The sequence below is a fragment of the Sus scrofa genome, chromosome 11 (genome assembly GCF_054392235.1).
Source record: "Sus scrofa isolate SSC_HxYL_T2T_F1_AM1 chromosome 11, Sscrofa_HxYL_maternal_Yorkshire_Landrace_v2.0, whole genome shotgun sequence".
NCBI lineage: Eukaryota > Metazoa > Chordata > Mammalia > Artiodactyla > Suidae > Sus > Sus scrofa.
The window spans coordinates 78,309,955-78,328,455 of NC_139393.1; the positions used below are offsets into that span (position 1 = coordinate 78,309,955).

At 42.8% G+C, this 18,501-nt stretch overlaps 1 protein-coding gene across 2 annotated transcripts; it reads right to left on the minus strand.

The window, feature by feature from the left end:
• Window positions 1–3,373: 3,373 nt before the first annotated feature.
• On the minus strand, window positions 3,374–18,421 carry POGLUT2 (protein O-glucosyltransferase 2). Of its 2 annotated transcripts, none has more exons than XR_014819878.1 (10): window positions 17,958–18,421; window positions 15,859–16,064; window positions 12,337–12,542; window positions 12,063–12,140; window positions 9,870–10,042; window positions 9,512–9,749; window positions 8,506–8,715; window positions 7,566–7,655; window positions 5,379–5,970; window positions 3,374–4,584 (listed from the first exon to the last, which is right to left on the minus strand). XR_014819878.1 is itself a non-coding variant. In XM_021065899.2 (10 exons), exons 1-10 carry the CDS (start codon window positions 18,137–18,139, stop codon window positions 3,591–3,593), a joined length of 1,509 nt encoding a protein of 502 aa, XP_020921558.2. In that variant the 5' UTR covers window positions 18,140–18,421; the 3' UTR covers window positions 3,374–3,590. The 2 variants fall into 2 exon arrangements, 1 of the variants encoding a protein (XP_020921558.2); XM_021065899.2 differs by having other exon boundaries at window positions 3,374–3,608; window positions 5,863–5,970.
• Window positions 18,422–18,501: the final 80 nt, after the last annotated feature.

An 18,501-nucleotide genomic window follows, 5' to 3' on the forward strand; every position in this document is an offset into this window, starting at 1 on the left:
CTGGTTTCCTTAGTCCTGTGAGCTGCTCTAGCAAACTAACTGAACTCATGGGGGGGGGTCATGGGAACTTCTGATTTACAGCCAGTCAGTCAGAAGCACAAAGTGACAACCTGGACTGGTGATTGGCATTTGAAGTGAAGGACGATCTTGTGAACTGTGCCCTTAACCTGAGGAATCAGATGTGCTCTATGTAGATAGTGTTGGAATTGAGTTGGATTCTTGGATACCCAACTGGTGTTGGAGAATTGCCTGGTCATGTGGGGAGAGCCACCCATTGGGGTTGGAATCGGAATCATTGATACCCATTGAAACCCATTGTCCTAGCTTCGTGTGCACTTTCTCCAGTTCTCTGTGGTTTGGATTGCAGATCAAGCTTCTAGTCTGTTCATTCATGACTCTTTGGTATTGTTCTGTTTTTCTTTTTCTTTTTCCTATCTCTGCACCAGTATCATATGTCTTTGATTCTGAAGCTTTATAAAGCTTGCTTAGATTTCCCTTGTGGCCCAGTGGGTTGAGGATTTGGCGTTTCACTGAGGGGGCTTGGGCAGCTGCTATGGTGTGCGATCCATCCCTGGCCCAGGAACTTCCACATGCTGTGGGTGTGGCCCCCTCAGAAAAGTCTTGCTGTATAGTGGGAAGTTTCTCATGATTCATCCTACCTCAAGACTGTTTACTTTTTCGGAGTTCTCATTGTGGCTCAGCAGGTTAAGAACCTGACATAGTGTCCATGGGGACGTGGATTCGATCCGAGCTCAGTGGGTTAAGGATACGGCATTGCCGTGAGCTGTGGTGTAGGCCGCAGATGCGGTTTGGCTCTGTTGTTACTGTGGTGTAGGCCTGTTTCTCCCGTTCAACCTCTAACCTGGGAAGTGGCATATGCCACACATGCCGCTGTAAAAAGGAAAAAAAAAAAGAAAGAGTTTAGTTTATCTTGGACTTTGCAGGTCCATGCATTTTTTAGGAAAGGTTTATAAGTTCTACAAAAAGGGACAGGGTATATTTTGGTTAGGACTACATTGACACTATGGTATGTGAGAGAAAGCTGATTTTTTTTTTTTTTTAATATTTTTAGGGCCACACCCGCAGAAGATGGACGTTCCCAGGCTAGAGGTCGAATCAGAGCTGTAGCTGCCAGCCTATACTACACCCAGAGCAATGCAGGATCTGAGCTGCATCTGCGAACTACATCACATCTCACGGCAACACCAGATCCTTAACTACTGAGCAAGGCCGGGGATCGAACCTGAGTCCTCATGGATGCTAGTCAGGTTTGTTTCTGCTGAGCCACTACGGGAACTCCAAAGCTGACATCTTTAATGCTGAGGCTGCCAATCCATGAACATGTAATATTTTCCAATTTAATTACTTTTAAAAAAGTTCTCATAATTTTCTCTATAAAGATCTTGTCCATTTTTGCTAGATTTAATTCATCAAATAATTCACAGTTTTCAAAGCTATTGTTAAATCTTATCTTAAACATTTTAATTTTTCTGTTACTACCCACTATATTAAAATACCAGGTATTGAATTTTATATACTAGCTTTGTATGTAACAAATGCCACATTTTCTTGTACATTTTCTTGTTAACTCCATCAATTTATAGATTCTTTTGGATTTTCTCTGTACTAAAGCCTATCATCTGGTTTTTATGATACTTTGATTATTTTCCAATCCTTCAACTTCCTACTTCTTTTCCGGGTTGAGTGTGCTAGCTCAGACTTCCAGCCTTGGGTAGAAGGGCAGTTGTTGTGATGGTGAGAATCCTGAGGTTGTTCCTAATTTCCAAAGGAAGGTCTTTAGAAGATGTGGTGGGTGATTAGGGTCCCTCCCCACAAAGATTTATCCAAGTCCTAAGCTGCCTACTTGTGAAATGGGACCTTACTGAGAAATAGGGTCCTTGCATGTACAGTTAACACCCTCAAGATGAAATTACCTTGGACCTAAATGGCCCTAAATCCAATGACAAGTGTCTTTATAGGAGACAAAGAGAAGATACAGAGACACAGGGGGAAAGACCATGTGAAGACAGAGGCAAAGACTGGAGGGATGTGTCCATAAGCCAGTGAACGCTGGGAAGTGCCAGAGACTAGACTTTACAAGAAAATGCACCGATAGGCGAGAAGATTAAGGATACTTCATCAGTAGTTACATTTCATAATTATTTTAATTATATTTTATAATTAAAATTATAATTATTTTTTAGAGTTCCCATTGTGGCTCAGTGGTTAATGAATCCAATTAGGAACCATGAGGTTGCAGGTTTGATCCCTGGCCTTGCTCAGTGGGTTAAGGATCCAGCGTTGTTGTGAGCTGTGGTGTAGGTCACAGACGCAGCTTGGATCCCTCGTTGCTGTGGCTGTGGTGTAGGCCGGTGGCAACAGCTCCAATTAGACCCCTAGCCTGGAAACCTCCATATGTGGTGGGTGCGGCCCTAGAAAAAATAAAAAGACAAAAAAAATTATAATTATTTTAATAATTTTATAATTATTTTAAAGCTGGAGATAGATGTTTTATATACTTTTGTACATGTGATACATTCTATAATTAAAAAAATTTATAACAGATTATTTAACCAGAAGATGGGTAGAAGGGAAACTCCTAGGAAAGGAATTTGTGGGGACATAAGGTTCCAGTTCAGTGTTAGGACTTCTGGTTCCTTTTTAATTCTCTCAATCACATTTCAGGGTAATTTTCATTTGGTCATTCATTTGTCCACTCAAAATTTATTGCATCTTTCTAGGTGCAGGAATTCTTGGCAAAATGTTTAATTCTATTTAATAGTAATATTTAATTCTAGGTTTAATTCTAACAGAAGAAGAGCATGGTCTCTGTAGTCCAGTTACTTAAAACCTGGTCAGGGAGAGGGACAATGACTTAGGTCACCACTGCACAGCATGGTAAATACGGCAGCACAAGTATACACTTGAGGAGGTTCAGGGCAGCGAGTCCTGGAATGAGCACTGAAGGACAGCGAAGCCAGAGGAAGAGGAGGGACTCCGTATTCCAGACCAAGGGAAAGCATCAGCAAAGAAGGAAGGACCAGGGCACAGAAGGAACAGGGAGGGACTGGTTTTGCTGGACCTGAAGCTACATCTTAGGAAGCGGTGAGAGATCTGCTAAAAGATACAGGCAGAGGGCAGGTTATGAAAGGCCTTGTAAGATGTATTGGTTAGAATCAGACTTGGCTGTGAGTGACTGATTATCCAAAATAATAGTGTAAACAAGAGCGGAGTTGACCGCTTTGTCATGTAAACCACCTGTCTGGGGAGGTGGCAGCTTCTGTGATGCTTCATACTGAGTCCAGGGCCCACACGTCCTCTTTTTACTGCCTCATGGTCCCAACACAGCTAATGATTGGCACACCACAGGCCCTTAAAATAAAAGTGATTTTATTATAAAATTCTAAAAATGTGCGTCAAAGGACAGTCATGGGAATACTGCAGAATAAGAAGAGACATATCTTCATAATCCAGAATAATCACAGAGCAGATTTTATATTGTCCTTGGACTTGGTATTTAAAAGACAGGCTTCTTTTCATGAAGACGAGTTGTCAGAGCACCATTATTTGAAGGGAAGGCATTTTGCACATCAGAGTTCATCTTTGGTCTGCAATTAAGAAACAGAATATTTTGCGCTCTCAAGGCGTCTACTAGGAGGCAAGAAGGCTTACATTAGTCTATTAATCCTTTTTCCCCTAAAGAGAAAAGAGGTGAAAAAAAGCCACATTGTTGCTACAGGCTTCCAGGGCCCAGGGCTGTTACGGGAATCACCTTGGGGTAAAGTCACATTGATTGGGGATCCTGAATGTTTAAGAGTCTGTCTTATGGCAAAAGGCTCATGCTATGAAGGGTATCAGTGAAGGGCTAGGGTAGAAAATGGGGGGAAGAAAGGGGTCCCCAACTGCCATGAGTCAGGGGAATCATTTGACACCCCTCCAAGTCACTTAGAGATAAAACACGAATGAGAGTGAAGGGAGCTGCGTGGTTTCTCCGGGAGCCGATGGAAGCATTCTGATTTCAAATCGCGAGCTCCACGGGCACCTTTCCATTCTGGCAACTTCTCTTTTTCACTGGCTTTCCCTGCTTTTATGGCCTTGGAGCCATGAGAGGAGTTAATGTGGCGATGTAACCCCTTCTGAGGGCGGGTTAGGTGCAAATCAGTTCTCCAAAAACCAACACAAAAAACAGCAAGACAAAACTGATTTGTAGCACGTGCTGTTGTCATGGTGTAAATATTCCCACCAGGGGGGGTTCCAGGCTACCCCTGTGCAAAATTCTCCAATATTCAATCATCAGTGAGTGTAGATGAGCTAGTTTGATCATATCAAGCGCCTGGAAGTCGCCTTATTCTTTTTAAATCCCCCCCCCCCCCCGCCCGACCCACGTGCGCCTCGAGAAGCAGACGTAATAATTACCAAATCTGCCTTCTCATCTTTGGTGCCAATGCTACAGTTTTGGTTTTGCCCACTCAGAGACACAACGCTGGTGCTTAAAATACTGTCAAGCTAGGAGTTCCTGTCATGGCTCAGTGGAAACGAATCTGAATGGTATTCATGAGGACACAGGTTCGATCCCTGGCCTCGCTGAGTGGGTTAAGGATCCAGTGTTGCCGTGAGCTGTGGTGTAGGTCACAGACATGGCTCGGATCCCATGTTGCTATGGCTGTGACGTAGGCTGGCAGCTGCAGTTCTAATTTAACCCCTAGCCTGGGAACCTCCATATGCTGCAGGTGGGGCCCTAAAAAGACAAAAAAGAAAAAAAATACTATAGTATTTTTGTTATATTTTGTTACTAAGTTATATAAGTTATATATAACTTTGTATATAACATACTAATATTTTTACATAAAAGTTATATATATAATAAAATGAAATTCTATGCAATATGTACTTCCTCAGGTAAAAAACAACTATAATCACAACAAGCATCCCCTGCCACACTCTCTTTCTACACAACCACGCACACGATTTAAAGATGCTACATTGGTTTTTTGGTTCTTGCTTTGCTATAATCCAGATTGATGACTGTGAGCTAAATTCTTCTTTGGGCTGGTGCTGTTAACTGTAAAAGGCAGGCATTTACTGGCTGACTGCTAAAGTCCTATCTTTAGTCTGCCAAGTCCATATGTGAATCTGCCTTTTATAAATGAAATTAGTGTGCAGTGGGATAAACAGAGATTATTTTTATTTTATTTTATTGTCTTTCTAAAATTTTTTTTTAGGGCTGCACCCATGGCCTATGGAAGTTCCCAGGCTAGGGGTCGAATCAGAGCTGCAGCTGCCAGCCTGTACCACAGCCACAGCCACAGCCACGCCAGATTAGAGCTGCATCTGTGACCTACAGCACAGCTCATGGCAACGTTGGATCCTTAACCCACTGAGCGAGGCCAAGGATTGAACGTGCATCCTCATAGAAACAGTTGGGCTCATTACTGCTGAGCCACTCGGGAACTCCTGAGATTGCTTTTAAATGAATCATCTGTTAACACGAATAGTCATAGTTATATATTTTCCTATCTTTATATTGTGGTGATTAACTTTGCAGAAATCATCTCACAGGCCATTAGAGGATACATGTGAAAATACTTTTCAAACTGTACACATCTATTCAAATGCCATGTGATCTGAATTCTCACAGTAGAAAAGGCTTCCCTCTGTTTTGCTGGGAGCTCCCACGTCTTCTCACGTGACGGCATCTTACCGCCTGTCTTTTGCCTTGTCGGTACCTGCTATGTCTGCCTCTGCTAGAATGAACTGCCTGGAGGCCCCCGGAGGAAATCAGGTAGCAGGAAAGGAATGAAGGAGGACTTGGGTGGCCCTTAGTTCCGACGCTGACATGGCCAGAGGGCCAGTGCGGGTTACCTTCTTCCTGTGGCATGCGCAAGGGAAGAGGTCGTCCTCGGTCTGCGGCTGCACCCGCTCCATGCCCTCTCGGATCTGGGGCTCACTCACTTGTAAACTGGCATATTCCTGCACAGGCGACAGTACAAAAGCATGTCTTATGTAACGCTTCAGGCACACGTACCAAATTTGATACACTGGAGTGCGCAGGAACAGGGTCCATTTAACCCACATGTGTCGAGTTATGATAGGCAAAGTCCTCCACACTCCCATTAAACACCCAACAGGAGAGCTTCTGAGAGGCTGTCCTTTAGGCATTGGCTGTCCATTTCCAAGGGACCACACTTTTATTCTACCCTTCATTATTACGACTTGCATTTTTAAATTTTTATTTCTTTTGAACTGCCTTCACCATCTTCCCTAGACTGAGAATCTGAGGACAGACTTTCCGCCGGACCCACCACAGCTTGCACAACCTCAGACACATCTTCATCATGTGCTTGCTCCGTCCTAAGCTCTGGGTGAGGCGCTTGTGCTCTTAGCATATGCGAAGTGAATGAATGAACTCTACCCTGCGGATCTTCAGGAATTCAGAGAGGAAGCCCCCAGCCCCTTCCTTAGTTTACATACTGCACCATCTCCTAGGAGAGGTTTTAAATGGGGAAGGACCAGAAATGACCAATTTTGTTCTGTAGCAGAGAAATGCGACCCAAGATCTGCAATTCTGAGATAAAAGATAATCTTTTTTTTTTTTTTTTTTTTTTTTTTTTTTTGCTTTTTGCTTTTTAGGCCTGCACCCACAGCATATGGAGGTTCCCAAGCTAGGGGTCGAATTGGAGCTACAGCTGCCGGCCTACACCACAGCCACAGCAACGCAGGATCCCTAACCCACTGAGCGAGACTAGGGATCAAACCCGAGTCCTCATGGATGCTAGTCAGGTTCATTAACCACTGAGCCACGACGGGAACTCCAAGATATGCTTTGATCACAGTCCCTAAATGGGTAGGTCCATGAAAATAATTTCCAAGAAAAGTCATGGCTCATGTAGGTCCATGACCCATAGCGCAACAGTGTAAAGAATGTTTGGACCACAGCACAGCAGGTCCAAACGTACTTTACACTGTTCAGACAAAAAAAAAAAAAAAAAAAAAAAAAAAAAAAAAAAAAAAATGGTAGGGCAGTATTGCACAAAGAGGAATAGGAATCCAGGCACTTAATTCTGTAGGATCGGAGGCCAGTTTCTTATCCACATACCACATAGTTCTAACATTAATACTTTTCTCTTAATGTTGCAGCATTCTCCATTAGCTAAATCTTTGGCTTTCTACTTTTTCCGTAATGATTTCATATTCTTCCTTGAATTTGCCTACAGAGGTATACATAGATCTCCTTAGTTAATATACTCTTATTTTTAAAAAATTAAAAAAAATTTTTTTAATGGCCTCACCCACAGCCTATGGAAGTTCCCAGGGCAGGGACTGAATTCAAGCTGCAGCTTCAACCTGTGCCACAGCTGTGTAGCTACATCCTTTAACCCACCGCACTGGCCTTGGGATTGAACCCATGCCTCTGCAGACACCTGAGCCGCTGCAGTCAGATTCTTAACCCACTGTGCCATGGTGGAAACTGTAGTTAATATACTTTTGGAAATTAAGTGGAACATTATTTGCTGCTAACACGACCAATAACAAGCCGTATGTCTATTTTCTTAGAAAATACTGACCTGGAAAAGTTTAAAATAATAACAGAATATGTCGTCACCCATGAGATTATTTCTCGCAAATTCTTGTCCTGTTTTTGCTATCTTCTTTGCCTACGGGGGAAAAAAATCCTTTAAGAAACATTTTTTCCTATGCAGGTGTATGCTAACTGATGCTCAGAGTACACGTTAGTGAGACAAGAGAAGGAAAGATAACTTTGGGGGAGTCTAACGTGGTAAAGGGAACATTGCACAGAGCGTGTTTTTACTCAAATTAAAGGGAGGGGTTTGGTTTTTGAATTTTTGGAAGTATAGGTGATTTATAATCTTGTGTTCATTTCTGCTGACCGCAAAATGATGCAGTTATACATATATCCACATTTTTTTCCAGATTCTTTTCCTTTATGCTTCAGCACTGGATACTGAATATATAAGGGGAGGCTTTTAAAACTTGAAAATTTGAGAAGTCATATTGGGCCTTCTGGAATTAGCCTGTCTTCGAGAGAAAAGGCATATAATAAATGAGGTAACAAGGACTTTGCAAAGTAAACGCAAGATGAAGCTTAGGGCACTGCCTTAACAATTTGCAGCGGACAATTAGCTTGAAGCTTATTTCACGCAATTCCTCATTTGAATCCACAGCGCGGTTAGGTTTTCTTCCTGCCAGGCTGGCCATCCTAATTTGCATGCTAGCAAAGGTGCGGCCGTGCTCGGGGCTCAGAGAAAACTAACTAAAAGAGAGAGCACAGTTAAGGCCAAGGTTGAGCTTTTCGAGTCCTGTGCAGAGTGGATCGTTAATCCAAGCCACAAAGCGTGGGTTTATCCTGAAGGAATCTGTGCCATCCACAAGGAGGTGGCTTCCCCTTTACAGGTGAGAGTCGGTAGCCATGCATCGTGAATGTGGCCAGGCACAAGACCTTGAAAATGAACCCACGATTGCGGGGCACAAAGAGACTGACCTTACCTCTTCATCGTGATCTTTTGCCCACTTCAGTTTTTCCAGGAGGTCGCTCAGGTTGCTTCGAACAGGAATGTAGTGTTTCCAGGGCTGCAGCTCATTATAAAAGTGTTCATAGTAGATGGAGTCCTGCTTTAGCACCACACTGTCACCAACCAGCAGGTAGGGTAGGCGGTAGGCTGCAACCGTGCCATCGACGTTTATCTGGTACTTATGCTGCAAGAGAGCAGTCAAGTAGAAGAAGCCCCGTTAAGTTTCCCTTCCCCACTCTCTTTGCTTGTCTCCTCCTTCCGCACATCAGACCTCACCGTCCTCAGATACATTCTGGCCAGATTGTGCCCTTGGCCTCCACCACTTAGAAAGTGCTATTCTATAGAACACGCTGGCCTAGCGCTCAAGGGGGTATGTTGACATTCTTCCAAATTTCCAAAAAGAACCACAAGGCTAATGTCCTAAGGCTGCAACCCACAGAAAGATTTACCATGACTCTGTAAGCCCTTTACTACTCTATCAATGGTGTATTCTATGCTGTGTTAACCATACATACATATATATTTTTTTGGTCTTTTTAGGGCCACACCTGCAGCACATGGAAGTTCCCAGGCTAGGGGTTGCATCCCAGGCTAGGGGTAGCAGCTGCCAGCCTCCACCACAGCCACAGCAACTCGGGATCCGAGCCACATCTGCGAGCTGCACCACAGCTCATGGAAATGCTGGATCCTTAACCCACTGAGCGAGGCCAGGGATCAAACACGCATCCTCATGGATACTAGTTGGGTTCGTTAATGCTGCGCCACAACGGGAACTCCCCCAGATGCATATTTAACATCAGGTTCAGGTACTAAGTACAACCCAGGTCGTCCAACCAGTCCCGGGGCCACAGGCTTTGAGGTTCATTACATTTTGTGCTCACCTCTTCCCCGCCCCCGGTAAATATACAGACCTTCATTTCCCTCCTGCAAATGAAGGTATTTGGAAAAACACAAAGGATTGGCCGCAAATGATGTCATACCTTGAAGAAATCAAAAAATGAAATGTGTTTAACGATGGGACCATACAGGCTCTCGTCGTGTTTAAAGAAGAAAAAGTTGGTGAAAGCAGCATCGATGAGCTCTGGGTGTTTTCGGCTGAGTTTCACCAGCTCGAGTCTCTCTTTTCTGCTGTCTCGCCCCCTCCAGACAGCGGTGGAGTTTTTGCTTTCCCAGGGAGGGCCCGTGTTGGCTTGCACGGACAGCATATCCAGACTTACTCTGGAAAACAGAAAGTGCCATCAATTCTTCTCCCAAACCATTGCATCACAAAGGCTGTCGGGAAAGAACTCAGCAAGAAAGGAAACTGAGGCACTGGATCATCTGCGACCCATCTCTCACCGGCCCATGGTTTCGAGAACAGAGTCAGTCAGGTCATAGGTAGGCATCACGATATCCTTGGAATCCGTGGAGCCACACCAGGAAAAGATCGGATGGATGTGGGAACCAGATTTCTTCTTTTCCAAAGGCCAGTCTCCCAAATTAACAAAAAACTCCACGTCGGGCATCTTCACCTAGGAAGAGAAAGCCAAGAGCTCTTTCCACGTTCCTTATATTGGATAATTCTTTCTCCTTAGCAGGGCTTTGGGAAAGGCAGGCTGGGCCACCCTGTCTTTCTTGGACACAGAAGAATGGGCCCTGGGCCTGAACACTTCCTTACCAAGAGCTAAAGAACCCTCACAAGCTCCGTCTGAGGGAAGATACTTTTACTCTCTCTCTCTCTCTTTTTTTTTGAAAGGGCTGCACGTGGGACATATGGAAGTTCCCAGGCCAGGGGTCAGACTGGAGCTGCAGACCCCGGCCTACGCCACAGCCACAGCAATTTGGGATCCCAGCTGAGTCTGCAACCTACACCACAGCTCATGGCAATGCTACATTTTATGTAGCCACAGGAAAATATTTGTGGTATCTGTAAAACATATATTTAATGTGTCTTGGGCCACGCCTGCAGCATGCAGAAATTTCCAGGGATCAAACCCATGCCACAGCAGAGACAGCACCAGATCCTTAATCCACTGAGCTAGCAGGGAACTCCTTTTTAACTTTTTTGGGGGCGGGGGTGGGGGGGCAGGAGATAATATTTTTGAAGGCAAGAACTGCACTGTGTCAGTCGGAGAAGCATCCTGAGGAAAGGGGGTCCTGAGAGCCATATTTTCCCATGGATTGATGACAGATGAACCAGAAATACGTGCCAGCACCCTGACATTTTAGCTTGAAGGAAGCAGAATGCTCCTATGATGTAATTACCTGGGTTCAGAATTAATTCACTGTAAACGCTCTGCAACCTTGAGAAGAAAGGTCGTGTTATTGCCTGCGAGTAATTTCATCACACAGATTATGTGATGGTTAAAAGGATTTTTTTTTTCTTTCATTTTCTTTTAAAATTTTTATGAACTTATTTTTTGGCCATACTCTCGGCACGTGGAAGTTCCCAGGCCAGGGATGACACCCGCGCCACAGCAGTGACCATGTTAGATCCTTAACCACTAGGCTACCAGGGAACTCCAGCGGTAGAGTCTTTCATACCAGCCATCATACTATTACTGCTGGCTATTCCACCAGAGCTCTGATAATGTACATTATACCAAGGAATAAGAGTCAGCATATGGTAAGTCTTCTTCAGGCTCAAAGTAGATGTAGGACCAAAACAGTTTCATGGTATGGTATTTTTCCTCTAGAACATATTGTTATGGAGTGCATGTACCCTCTGCCCACAAGGGTGCTGAAGTCCTACACCCCAGAATCTCAGAATGACCTTATCTGGAAATAGGGGCAGTGCAGATGTAATTAGTTAAGATGACATCATTCTGGAGCAGGAGGCCCTTAATGCAGTATGACTGGTGCCCTCCTGGGAACAGGTGAAGATGGAAAGACACCCAGGCACAGGGATAATGCCATGTGACAACATAGCGGAGTGAGGCAGCTACGGCTCAGGAGTGCCAAGGATTGCCGAGTACCCCAGATGCTAGGCAGAGCCAAGAAAGGAGTCTCCCCTATAGGTTTTGGAGGGAGCATGGCTCTGCTGACACTTTGACTTCAGACTTCTAGCCTCCAGAATCGCCAGAGAATAAATGTCTTTTTTTTTTTTTTTTGGCTTTTCAGAGCTGCACCTGCAGTACATGGAGGTTCCCAGGCTTAGAGTGGAATTGGAGCTGCAAATTCTGGTCTACACCACAGCCACAGCAATTTGGGATCTGAGCCATGTCTGTGACCTACATGACAGCTCATGGCAATGCTAGATCCTTAACCCACTGAGTAACCTCATAGATACTAGTTGGGTTCGTTACTGATAAGCCATGACAGGAACTCCAAATTTGTCATTTTTAAGTCACCTAGGTTAAAATACTTTGTAACAATAACCCTAGGAAACCAATACAGGTATCCTATGTGACATAAAACTTCAGAATAATATTCTAGTACTTAAGGCTCCAGACTAGAACACCCTGATAGTGTTATTATTTTTATTTTGAAAAGTTACATTGTACAACCTGGGCAGACATTGTCTATGATAGATCAGAGAAAAGAAATACTTACTTTTCTAGTCAAAGACAGCAGTATGGCATCCATGAAAATCCTAAAACCTACATGTTCACCATGAGTCTTGATATAAACCTAGAAGAGAAGGGAGTGCTTATTCTGGAAGTCTAACAGTACTGGCCAGCAGACTTCGCTGAGATAAAACTTCACCACAGTGATCCCAGAAGGATTTTTAATAAAACTAGGTAGCTGGTTATAGCCAAACGGTCTAAAAAAAAAGCCGCCGCCCCCCCCCCAAGACAAACAAACCAGCCTCAGGGGTGAACAGTACCTTGTTGTCCTTCAAGGTATAATGACATAAGCTCTGCCTTTGTCCGAATCGTTTTGGGATTTCTGTGGCAATCTTTTCTGGATCGACACTAGGGAACTGTGCCAGATCTCTCTGAATCTGAGGGATGGTTTCTGGGCAGCTCATCTCGCGGAGCCAGGCCGCCGCGTCTTCCAAGGGACAGTCACAATTCTCATGGTAAACCGGCCCTAATTACGCACAAAGTACACAGCAATCATTTAGTTTAGCACTGGAAACATGTAACGTAGCTCCATAATGAGACTTCACAAACTTTGCCCAGTTAGATGGAGGAGGTCATTTGATGGAAAAAAATATCTTCAAGAGAAAAGCATTTTTGTCACCCTGGGGTATCACTAGTAAGTCTGTTCTGATGGCTCTTTACAGTTATGCCTTATGATATTTTCACAGCTGGGCCCACGTGGCCCAAGTGCAAAAGAAAGCCAATGGCTCTAAGTGGCTACCATAGTCCATTAATCTTTATGTTTTGTGTACTTAGAGTAACCAGACATTGGCAGAAGGATATCAGAGGAGAGTATCTGTTTTAATGTAAGACAGAGGTGTTAAGAAACTGATAGTGCAATGGTCTATTACACAAATGAGGTTTTAAAGTGGCTAAGGTACTTTTCTCAATGGGCAAATCATCAATGACAATACAAGTAAATAAAGCACCCCTCTATGCTTTCTATTTTTTTAATACATATTTTATTTATTTTTTGGCTTTTTAGGGCCACGCCCATGGCTTATGGAGGTTCCCAGGCTAGAGGTCGAATGGGAGCTGAAGCTGCTGGCCCACACCACAGCTCACAGCAATGCCAGATCCCCAACCTGCTGAGCGGGGCCAGGGACTGAATCCACATCATGGATTCTAGTCTGATTCGTTTCCACAGCACCCCAAAGGGAACGCCCTGGTATTTAAAAAAAATAACTATAGGAGTTCCCGTCATGGCGCAGTGGTTAATGAATCCGACTAGGAACCATGAGGTTGCAGGTTTGATCCCTGGCCTTGCTCAGTGGGTTAAGGATCCGGTGTTGCGTGAGCTATGGTGTAGTTTGCAGATGCGGCTTGGATCCCGTGTTGATGTGGCTGTGGTGTAGACCAGCGGCTACAGCTCTGATTAGACCCCTAGCCTGGGAACCTCCATTTGCTGCGGGATCAGCCCTAGAAAAGACAAAAAAGACAAAAAAAAAAAAAAATATATATATATATATATATATGTGTGTGTATATATATATATAAAGAAGCAAAGTAATCCTCAAAACACCCATTTCATTAATATTAAAATGAGGTAACTACATGTATACAGAAATAACACTAACATAATCTAGAATTTGAATTGAGATTTTACTGTCCTTTATTTCTATAATCCTCAGATTGTCACCTGTCCCAGGCAGTAGCAGATAATGGGGTATCTAGCAGGTTATATGGTATTGTGTGTCCTGGTGGAGTGTGGGAAAGAAACCTAGACGCTTTCTAGAAAAATGTTTGCTTTTCTTGGAGCAGGGGGATAAGGAAGATTTGTGTGTCTGTATACATACTGCTTCTCTGATATTTTAGGGGACTGTCTCTGCTAAGCAGGAATGATAAGCTCTAGGTAAGAAAGCTGTACTCTCATCCTCTATCAGAAAACATTAGAGAACTTCTCTGGAAAAAAGCTTTGAAATAAAGACCAAAAAACCCCACAGTCAATTTCTCCTCTCTCCATCAAGCTCTCTCTCTTCCTGAAGTGACTGAAGAAATTTCAATCACACTTCAGTTACTTAAGTCAAATATCTAATTAAGAAAGTGCCAGAAAAGACAGCCTGTTCATAAGCGGTGCTGGGAAAACTGGACAGCCACATGGAAAAGAATGAAATTAGAACACTCCCTAACACCATACACAAAAATAAACTCAAAATGGATTAAAGACCTAGATATGGCCAGATACTATAAAACTCTTAGAGGAAAACATAGGCCAAACACTCTCCAACACAAACGACAGCAACATCTTCTCAGATCCACCTCTTAGAGTAATGACAGTAAAAACAAAAATAAACAAATGGGACCTAATTAAACTTGAAAGTTTCTGCACAGCAAAGGAAACCCTAAACAAAACGAAAAGACAACCCACAGAATGGGAGAAAATCTTTGCAAGTGAATTGACTGACAAGGGATTAATCTGCAAAATTTCTGCAGCTTCTGCACCTCAACACCAAAAAAACCCAAGTAACCCCATCAAAAAATGGGCGGAGGATCTAAACAGTTCTTCAAAGAAGACATACAGATGGCCAAAAAACACATGAAAAGATGTTCAACATCACTCACTATGAGAGAAATGCAAATCAAAACCACGATGAGGTACCACCTTACACCAGCCAGAATGGCCATCCTCAAAAAGTCTACAAACAATAAGTGCTGGGGAGGGTGTGGAGAAAAAGGAACCCCATTACACTGTTGGTGGGATTGTAAATTGGTGCAACCACTGTGGAAAACAGTATGGAGATTCCTCAGAAAACTAAACATAGAACTACCATTTGATCCAGCAGTCCCACTCATGGGCATCTACCCAGAGAAAAACATGACTCGCAAAGACACATGTACTCCAATGTTCACTGCAGCACTATATGCAATAGCCAAGACATGGAAACAACCTAACTGCCCATCGACAGAGGAGTGGATCAAGAAGTTGTGATACATATACCCAATGGAATATTACTCAGCCATTAAAAGGAAGGAAATAGGCATTTTTAGCAACATGGATGGACCTAGAAATTATCATGCTAAGTGAAGTCAGTCAGACAATGAGACACCAACATCAAATGCTTTCACTGACATGTGGAATCTGAAAAAAGGTCAGAAGGAACTTCTTTGCAGAACAGATAGTGACTCACAGACTTTGAAAAACTTATGGTTTCCAAAGGAGACAGTTCGGGGGATGGGGGGATGCGCTGGGGTTGTGGGATGGAAATCCTATAAAACTGGATTGTGATGGTCATTGTACAACTATAAATGTAATAAATTCATTGAGTAATAAAAAAAATTGCAAAAGAAAAAAAAAGTGCCATCAGAGTTCCCTTGTGGCTCAGCAGGTCAAGGATCCAGCACTGTCACTGCTGTGGCTCTGGTTACAGCTGTGGCGTGGGTTTGATCCCTAGCCTTGGGGCGGGTGTGGGGTGGGGGGAAGAAAGAAAGTGCCATCCATGACCATATATAGAGCCCATTTGCTTTTGCCCATGTTGTATCTTCAAGGAGCAAATTCTCTATCAGTGTGTTCTTTCCAAACTATAATTTCCATTCAAATCTTTCATTCAAATCTCTTTTACCAGGACTCTCAATTTATTTTTCAAGTAGGAAATGTCTATTTTTTTCTTTCAGTGAAAAAAAAATCACGCCAAGTTGTTTCTCTTGATCGAATGACATGTACCATTGTACGCAAACACAATTTGTTTTAAAAGTATGCTCCAAAATCAACTATAATGGAAAAAATAAAAATAATTAAAAAAAAGAAAAATAATATTCCAAAGTACCTTTTAAAATATACGGAGATTTGGCCACATGTTGACCTTGGAATTTAACTTCTACCTTCAGATTTTTGTAGCTGGCATACATTCTGTATCTTACTATGAAGGACCCATCCTTTCGATCTAAAACCTGGACCCCAACTCTAGTGAACTGCTCATCTGGTGCTGAGATTTTAATCTGGAACACTTTCTCACCCGGAGAAGTTGTGAATCTGTGATGGGAAGAACAGTGAGATTTAAAGATTATTTTAAGTAGAGCAGAAATTGACACCACATTGTAAATCAACATTATTTTATTTTGTCTTTTTAAGGCTGCACCATGGCATGTGGAAGTTCCCAGGCTAGGAGTCGAATCAGAGCTACAGTTGCCAGCCTACACGGCAGTTCACAGCAAGGCCAGATCCTCAACCCACTGAGCGAGGCAAGGGATCGAACCCGAGTCCTCATGGATACTTACTGGGTTCATTACTGCTAAGCCACGACAGGAACTCCCATCAAATGTATTTTAATGAAAACAAATTTTAAAAAGATTATTTTAAGAAACAAGCATACACCAATTATGTCCTCTCGTCCATGAACTTGACTGTTCTCCACATTCTCCCTCGTTAGGAGAACAGTTTGTTATATGCTTGTTTCTTTTTCCTGATGCTTTTAATACCAGAATGAATAGGATGGATCAGAGATTAAAAAAAAAAAAAAAAAAAAAAAAAAAAGAGGATGACAATGGCCAAGACAACATCGCACAGTTTTAGAAAATGGCAAGGAAATATGTTAAGACTACTAATCCATGTAAACATAGAACATATGCATTTCATATATAAAAATAGTTTAATCAACCTACTTTTAATTTCATGCCCATCACATCTGGAAAGTTGTTATCAAATGGTTCCTCAAAAGATAATGACTTTCTGAATAATCACTCTCAATGTGATTTTTAAAAATCAGTATTTATAAATCATGCTCAGCCATGGGCAAAAGCTAGTAGGTAGTATATCATATAAATGATGCTGTAAAAAAGGTTTTTTTGAATGAGTGTTGTTAAGATTAATATGGTATTTATATGATATCTCTTATATCTGGAATCTAATATAAGGCACAAATGAACCTTTCCAAAGAAAAGAAAATCATGGACTTGGAGAATAGACTTGTGGTTGCCAAGGGGGCAGGATTGGGAACTTGGGGTTAACAGATGCAAACTATTGCCTTTGGAATGGATTAGCAATGAGATCCTGCTGTGTAGCACTGGGAACTCTGTCTAGTCACTTACGCCAGAGCATGACAATATGAGAAAAAAGAATGTATACATGTATGTGTAACTGGGTCACCATGCTGTTCAGTAGAAAAAAAATTGTATCGGGGAAATAACAATTTTTTAAAAAAGATTAATATGGTATTTAATTTCCCCAATCGTAATATTTATAACCAAGTGACAAAATGTATAACCTTCCTTTTCTTTGCAAAACCTATTCTCAAGATTTTCCTACAAAATATACACAGCATCCATGGATAAAGACAATCATTTCCAATGTGAATTCTAGAAATACGTTCTAAGTATCTTTCTATAAATACGTTTTAAACATCATTTTAACTGTTGAATTTAATGGAATGAAATTAAGTTGTAACAAACATATAGGAGATTCATATTTTGTTACTTTCCCCCCTCAACTCCAAAGTTTCAAATAGTGCTTTAATTTTGGAGTTTGAAAACACACTTACCTAAAGAGGTCTGCCTGAAAACAGACGGAGCACCAGAGAAAAGTGAAACCAACCAGTTTCTTAATAACTGGGTTTAAATTCTTTATAACAGTTTATGCACAAGTAATTAGAAGGAGTACTTCCAGCAAAGTGCAAGAGTTTCTTCCCCAGTCACGTGGGAAGCCCTATCAAAACAGCCAGGAGAAAGGCTAATTCAATATCATTTCCAAAGCTACAGAGAAAAATTGACTGGGACGGGGAAAATTTTACTAGATGTGAACAGCACCCAAATAAACTGGATTTTAAACTGCTGTAGAGAAACGAGTTCTTGCGCGGAAAAAACTTGAATGGAGAAACCCTAAGTTTTAAATGCATTCCAAAAACAGACAGGGAGCCAATGCTCGACTTACTTATTTCCTGATGTGTCCACCGCCTGAATATAGAAATAGCGCGCGGGAAGGACGACAGCCGCTTTGAGCCCGGGGCCCCATATTTCGCTCTTCTCCGGGCTCACTCGCCTCTCTCCGCCGGTCTCGGCCAGTGTTGGAACTGTCCCCAGAAAGAAGCAGTAAAGCAGCAAAATGCTAAACATTTACAAGATGGACTCAAAATCATCCACAGATGAATGAAGTGGAAGAGGTGTACGGAACCAGCCGCGGCTGGGGCAGGGGCAAGTCCGCCGATTCGGGCAGCGGTCGCGGCTCCAAGAGGGTCTTTTGCTGTGCTGGGCAGGGTCGTGGGTCTCCCTGGAAAGATCACAACAGGAGCGCTGGCTCCACTGGCTGAAGGATGCCAGCAGTTCTGCTGAAATGGGCAAGAATCACGCTGCTCCGCTTTCTCGGGACAATGACAAACTTGCGTTGCTTCTGTAATTGGAGCATCGTTGGGGGCGAACCCATCTCAGGTTCCAGCCCAAGGTGCAAAGCGATGGGATTGGCCCGCGCGTCGGCCGGG